The sequence below is a fragment of the Durio zibethinus genome, chromosome 24 (genome assembly GCF_047325235.1).
Source record: "Durio zibethinus cultivar Kanyao isolate XHJ-2024 chromosome 24, ASM4732523v1, whole genome shotgun sequence".
Classification (NCBI taxonomy): Eukaryota; Viridiplantae; Streptophyta; class Magnoliopsida; order Malvales; family Malvaceae; genus Durio; species Durio zibethinus.
The window spans coordinates 5,540,555-5,548,024 of NC_143185.1; the positions used below are offsets into that span (position 1 = coordinate 5,540,555).

At 29.5% G+C, this 7,470-nt stretch overlaps 1 protein-coding gene across 1 annotated transcript; it reads left to right on the plus strand.

The window, feature by feature from the left end:
• Positions 1–4,359: 4,359 nt before the first annotated feature.
• Positions 4,360–6,781, plus strand: LOC111316018 (WRKY transcription factor 28-like). The gene is made up of 3 exons (XM_022918033.2): positions 4,360–4,935; positions 5,236–5,373; positions 5,932–6,781. The coding sequence occupies exons 1-3, from the start codon at positions 4,472–4,474 to the stop codon at positions 6,299–6,301; spliced, it is 972 nt and encodes a 323-aa protein (XP_022773768.2). The 5' UTR covers positions 4,360–4,471; the 3' UTR covers positions 6,302–6,781.
• Positions 6,782–7,470: the final 689 nt, after the last annotated feature.

Genomic DNA, 7,470 nt, shown 5'->3' on the forward strand with positions numbered 1-7,470 from the left:
CCCTTACTATATATATGTAAATTTTTTTTAGGGTTTTTCATTTCCTTCTGTAGTTTGCGCCTCTTACCCGCTCAAGCCCGATCTTCTCACACAGCCTTCTCATTTCCTTCTGCAGTTCTACCTCCTGCCTGTCCGATCTTCTCACACAACGAGACTTCATCTCTTTCTGCAGTTTTGCCTCTTACCTGCTCGATCTCTGCCTCATGTCGACTCACGAATAGGGCATAGCTCAACCCAATAGTAGTATCTCTTTTTTTGAGGAAAGGCACACTAATCGATTCTCATCTTGTCCAGTCTATTGTAATGGCGTCGCTAAGAAAAGAGGCGAACGAAAACGCTTGGGCGGACTAAGGCTAAGCAAACAAGCTAGTTTCATACCAGTCGACTCTTGGGAAGTGAGACCGATAAAGCATTTCATTTGAAAGAAAGGCGAGTCGAGTATTTGACTGCTGTTACTAACCTTTGAGATTTAAAGTTTTCGCTTGACTCTTCCGTTTTGTCAAGTAGCTTACGTTTTTCAGGTAAAACCCTCAAAGCTTATTTAAACAAACATAATGAAATTGTAGATAGTTTGAACTTGAAATTAACGCTTTCAGTCTAAAGAGTTTAAATATACAAAAATAGTGTTTTACCGAGATTTTTGCCAGCAATAAAATTTCACTCATAAGTGAGAGAAAAATCTTAACATTTTGGCACTTGTGTTATATTGATGCAAACCCAAAGTGATCCATTTGGAAACAATATTCAGCTCTGATATGATTATAAAAGGTCTGCCATGCCAAAAACCTCATTCCCAGATTTCATTAGGCCCATAGAAAAAACCATCAAATTTTCAATGGAAGGGCATTGGAAACTCGACAGATTTGACAATGATAAAGCTGGTGTAGCCATGTAAGGCATGTGGAGGGATTGAGAATAAAGTTCACTGCAAAATTCTCTCCACAGATTGATCAGAATCATCAAAGGGACAAGGAATATAGGCCAATGTAGACTGCCAACCAAACAAGGTCTTTAAGTGAAAATAAAACTGTCGGGTCGGGTAAAATTCAGGTAACAATATGCTTAGCGGGTCGGGTTCGGGTATTTCAATTATAACCTCTGAGCGAGTACGGGTCAGGTATCGGGTAAAACTAGGGAAGCTTCGGGTCGGAGGCGAAGGCAGCAAAAAATCGACCTGCCTCGCCCCGTTGCCAACACTAGTTTGGTGTGACTTACTTTGAAGCAGATCTCTTAATATTTTAGCGAGATTTTATTAAAAGATTTGTAAAAAAAAAATTTAAGAATTTCATTAAGTCTCCAAATAGTTTGGTAAGACTTAATTTGAAGCAATCCTCCAATAGTTTAGAAGATAAAAATTATTTTTATTTTTTTTAAAACTGATCTATGAAATTTTTCAATAGTTTGGTGGATTTCATAAACTTTAAATCTATGAAAATTCTCCAATAGTTTGGTATAATTCACGAATTTATTTAAAAAGATTTTTTATTATTTTTCATAAATAAAATAATAAAAAGAATTTTTATAAAATATTTAATAAATGATAAATTGCCAAAAGAATCAACAAAATATAATAAATAATAAAAATGAAATAAAAACTTAAAATATAAAATGATAAAATAATAAAATAAAAATAATAAAAATAAAAATGAAAAAAAGAAAACATGTGATCGGGTTGGGTTACGCATGATAAAACACATGGATTTGGGTGCATCAAATTTCAGGCTTTTCTTTCAGAAGTGTTTGAGTATACCTCTATTTCTAAAATGATAATTCTTCTATCTTCTGTTTGACTGATTTCCAAAAATAGATAAATAAATCCCAAAAGCTGATAGAGAATTTTCAAAGACTTAACAAATTGTTTAGAAAACTAAACCCAAAAATCCCTAAAATGCGAAACTTTATAGAAATTCAAACCCAAAAATACCAAATCCTAATTTTAGAAAATCTAAACAACCAAACCCAAAACCTAAAACCTCTTTGTTGATAAATAAATTTCTCTCTTTTTTCTCAAAAGTTTTTGCATAATCTTTTTTTTTTTTTTTGAATACCTCCATTTTGCTTTGGTCTTAGATTTATACAGGAATTCATGCTGAATCAATTCCTCATAAATCTATGATTTTATTTGATTTTCATTTTAATGAAAATTAATTCTGAAATTAAATCTCAAAAATCTCTCTCTATCATTTTAATGCCAGTTGATTCTTAAATTAAATCTAAAAAATCTTCCAACATTTTAATGTGAATTGATTTTAAAATTAAATCTTAAAATTCTTTCAATTACAGTTAAAGCCCGTTTTCAATTCCAAAAAAATATTTCTGAACAAAATAGGGTGTCTATAATATCGATGAAATAATTTTTTGTTTATTATTAATTAAACATAAAATACTTTTATTTAATAAAAATATTTGATAAAAAACATAAGTAGATAAAAGCAATTACATGAAGAATAAATAACATCAATTTTAAAAGAAATAGCTTTCATGTCTATTTTTGGATTTAGTAGCATTGTTTAGCATTTTTATTAAAAGTAATAATTATGAAAAATTACATTAAAGATAATTAAAAAGGTGTGAAAATTGCAACTGGAAATTCGCCCACGTGAGAGCTTGGTCAAAGGACGGTGCCCAATCTTGACAGGCGTGTTGGCCTCTTCCTCCAACCAATGTAAATAAACTGCATAGTTGGAAACGTTGACCGTTTCCTATCTACATGACTGTGACTGCCCACGTTTCTCTGCCGCTCAATGTTTTGCTTTTTTCCTTCTACACGAATTTGTACCCAATTTATTATCTTTATAAAATTATTAGTATTTCTTAAAGAGCAATTCGACAAGATAGTTTTTAAAAAATAATTGCACTCAAATTGTTGCACCCAAAATTCTTATCAATATATAGATACACCAGCAGAGATCTATTTATATAGTATAAAATTTTTTTAGTTTTATATTTTTTTAATCATTAATTTTAATAAATCAAAGAGACGAGAGAGACAAATAAATATAAAAAATAATTTAATTTCATCCTTTAAATATATTAAAATCAATGATTAAAAAAATTTTACACTATATAAATTAATTCATTTTTCATCTCTATATATAAATTCTCTTTGAATCTTTTGATTTTTTTTTATCATGTACAATTATGATAAAGGGTGATTGAAATGATCTAATTTTTTTACTAAAAAAATGCATACACCCAATATTGAATTAAATAGTCAATGCAAGACTCTTCAACTTTGAAATGATAATTGTTCTCATTAATTACATATATTTTTTAAATAATTATATATTTCTTTTTTTTTACAAAAGATATCAAAGAAATATGAATAGAGGTTGTAAATGTGAAAATTTGAATCATATATTTATTAGATATCATCTCTTAAAAATTATTATATAAATCAATTAACCTAAACATTGTGTTCACATAATTCAATATCATAATCACAAAGCTCCAATATTATATGAAAGATCAGTAAATTTTTAAGAGGCTTAAAAATCTAACAATGGCCCTACCTTTTTTTAAAAAAAATTTTTTTCAATGTTTTAATTCTTTTCATTTTTAAATACTTAATACTCTTTTTTTTTTTTTCAAAAACATGAGATATCTCTTGTTAAAAAAATGAAAATTACTCTTATTTGTTTATATGTTAAAATTAATTTTCAACTTCTTGACATTAAATATAAAAAATCAATAAATATATAAACTTTTCTAAATTTTTAAATAAAATACACCAAAATAAAATTTTTTAAAATTTTCATGAAAATGAAAATGGAGACAAATGAAAGTGAAATGAAAGTGTAAAGATGCGTTAAGGATTATGAAACACCTTCTAATTTAATTTGGAGCTCGGCTTTGGTTCAAAATTTTATTTTATTAATAAAATTTATTTTTATTTAATTTTAATTTAAAAATATGTAAAATAAATTAAAATTTTAATATATTAATATTTTTTAAAAAAGATTTTCGGATCTCTAAATTCTATGAATTGAATCCAAATTTTAGATAAACTTCTAAAAGATCAACCGAATCTTATTAGATTAGACCCATTGATAAGATTAATTTATTTTTTATATATCCTTACCATATTTTTATTGGGTTGATAATTTTGAGAAAAGTAATGTAAAGAAAAATATGATTCAATTATTTCATTTTATCTTATAATCATCCATGAAAAGATGGGTTAAGTTAGATTTTTAAAGTGAAGATTTAAATAAGAGTGGAGAATAGCCAAAGCTACCTATTCCCTTACAACACACTCTCTCTCTCATAATCAACAACAAAAAAAAAAAAAAAAAATCTAACATCACACGCTCTTTCCTATAAAAATAAAAACAAAGTTTCTTTATCAAGCTTCCTTTTCATCTCTCTTTTCAACTTTTTCCAGTGGGTTTTACCCTTCTTCTTCTTCTTCTTCTTCTTCTTCTTTTTTAATCTTTGTTCTTCCCTGATTTCTTTCATTATTCTTGTTTATATGTCGTCAAATGAAAAGAATGATCCACAATATAATTATGATTCTTTCCAAGGATTCAACCGATCAACCTTTCCATTCTTTGACGACAATAATCCTTGTATCTACAACCAAGCTGCTGCTGCTGCTCCATTACCAACAATACAGGGCCTTGATCCACCTAACATGAGCTTCGCTGACTGCTTACATGGCTCCATAGTCGACTACAACTCCTTTTCAAGAGCCTTCGACATGTCTTGTTCTTCATCTGATGTTGTTAGTCCGATCGATGATGGTAGTAACTCCATGAAAATTGGCAGAACTGCAGATAATTCAGCAGGGAATAACACTACTGAAAACCCATCCACACCAAATTCCTCAGTGTCCTCTTCCTCTAACGAGGGAGCAGCTGCTGAAGATTCTAGCAAGACCAAGAAAGATAAGAAGCCGAAAGGGTCCAAAGATGGAGATGACAAATCAAAGAAAGTGTAGGTTTTGTTTTAGCTCTTTCTTGGTTTTTGATTCATGGTAAAGCTTTTGAAAGGAGTAGCACATAGTTTTATTTAACTCCATATATTTGTTTTGATCAGTTTCTTCTTCAACTTAGACTATTAAAAATATAATTTTATCTGCCTTTTTGTGGAAGGAGTTTGAAGTTATTGTTCTTAATTTTATACCAAAAAGTGAGAGAATTAAAGAAAGAAGGCTGCAAAACCCTAATACATGATAGACATTTTTATGGAGAAGAATTGGTCTTGAAAGCAGGCGTTTGCATATAAAATTTTCAGGAACAAACCAACAAAGGAGAAACGGCAAAGAGAGCCAAGGTTTGCCTTCCTCACCAAGAGTGAGATTGATCATCTTGAAGATGGATATAGATGGAGGAAATACGGACAGAAGACAGTCAAGAATAGCTCTTATCCAAGGTGGTTCTATTAACTGATCTGTTCAAATTTCTGCGCTTAATTCAATCAAAATTATTGAATTCTTGATTAATTTCTTAATTAATTACCATATATACACCAAATTAAACATTACAAGGTACATATAGAGTTAATCTTATGAATAACTCATAATTATTATAAAATATTTTGATATCTAAATTTTAAAAATCTCTAATATGTTATTTAAATTATAAATTTATTAATTAATTAATGTCATATTTAGAGGACATTTTATCGGTCACACATAATTTTTTGAAACTAATTACACTAAAGATGAATATCATATTAGTTAATAAATTTATAATTCATATATTACATTAAAGACTTTTAAAATTTAAGTATTACATTAAATATTTCATGGCTATTTGTGACATTATATATATATATATATATATATATATGCTCGTAGGAAGTTAGACTTCACTAAGAATCACTCGATTGTTGTGCAATGATTTGTAACAGTTGAGGAAGTTAAGACCCTGTTAACATTTGCAAATAGTTTTATGATCTGATCACAACCTTAGTTTATTATTACTGCAGAAGTTATTACAGATGCACCAGCCAAAAATGTGGTGTTAAGAAGCGTGTTGAAAGATCATTTCAAGACCCATCAGTCGTTGTCACAACATATGAAGGACAGCACAACCATCACATTCCAACAACTCTTCGAGGCAATGCAGCTGGGATGCTTTCACCTTCAATTCTGGCATCATCAGCATCAATGGCTACCAGCTTATCTCATGAGTTCCTAACTAGTCATTTCCTTCCTTCAACAAGCAACCCAGCCGGAGACACGAACTCCATGCACGATCAAAGCCTTTCTCCTCATCACCAGCAGCAACTTCAAGTTCCTGATTATGGCTTATTACAAGATTTAGTTTCTTCCTTCGCCCGCAAGCAGGCGCCATGAAAGTCTATATATAGTGATCTATCCCTCTCCTTGAATTTATATATAAATGAACTAATTACAAGTATGAGGCTCACTTAGAGCATTATATCAGACAAGCTGGAGTTCCTGCATTCATATTCTTCATCTTGCAATATTCTCTTCCCTCTCCTTTTGTGAAAATCCTGAATGATGGCTATTCTCTTTGAGCTAAATGCAACTCTTTTTTATATATTTGCCTCCCCAATATATGGGAAATAAAAACATCAATGGAGGCCATGGGGTTAATCCACGTATGAAGTTTGGGAATCCATTTCTTTTTGTGGTGCAAATGCAATTATTCAGATGGTCATAACTCACTGTAACGAGGGATGAAATTGTAATATTGGAAGTCCAAATTGATTGTTCCTTAATTTATTCTCTTTTCTACTATAAATTTCATATTATCTCATGTTCTTGGAAACAGTTCCTTGCAATGACAATGAGCTGATCTTCTCCATTTAATTGATCCTCTTTTCTGATTATGAGTATCATAATAACTAAAAGTGGCACTGTATGACAAGGGAAAATTTAAAGGGGAAAAAAGTTGACTCCATAGCCTTGGCTGAGGGAAGATATGGAGAAAAAGTGTGACTGTCAAAGAAATTTGTTGGACAAGACCAATTATGACCTTACCAAATTACCATGCTGATTCCTTGATGGATATATAACCAAAGAATAAGAAGTTTGGTTTACAGCATGAAGCATTTCCTAAGCAATAATTGATATCAATTTTAACTGAATAAAATTAACAGGCTCTGACCCTAATGCACAAACACTTTTTCGCAAGATTATGTATATATTTCATTCGGCTTAATTAATTAACTATGATTATCGTAGTTAAGGTATTCAATACCCGCATATCTCTCTATTTTAAGAAAATTAAGGATTGATATGAACTTAAGTTTAAATCAATTGGTTCATATAATTATTTATATTTAATGATATTCATTAGGTTTGAAATTTAATTTTCAAAACTTATAACTTTTTATATATTAAAAACTGCAACTTGAAAATATGAAAAATAATTATAATTGCAAATGAATGTTGTCTCTTAAAAGTATTAATCAATTGCATTAAATTTTGAATTTTTTAAAACTCTTTATTATCTTTATACAACAATCTTTATGATAAAAAAATAATTAATGTGACGC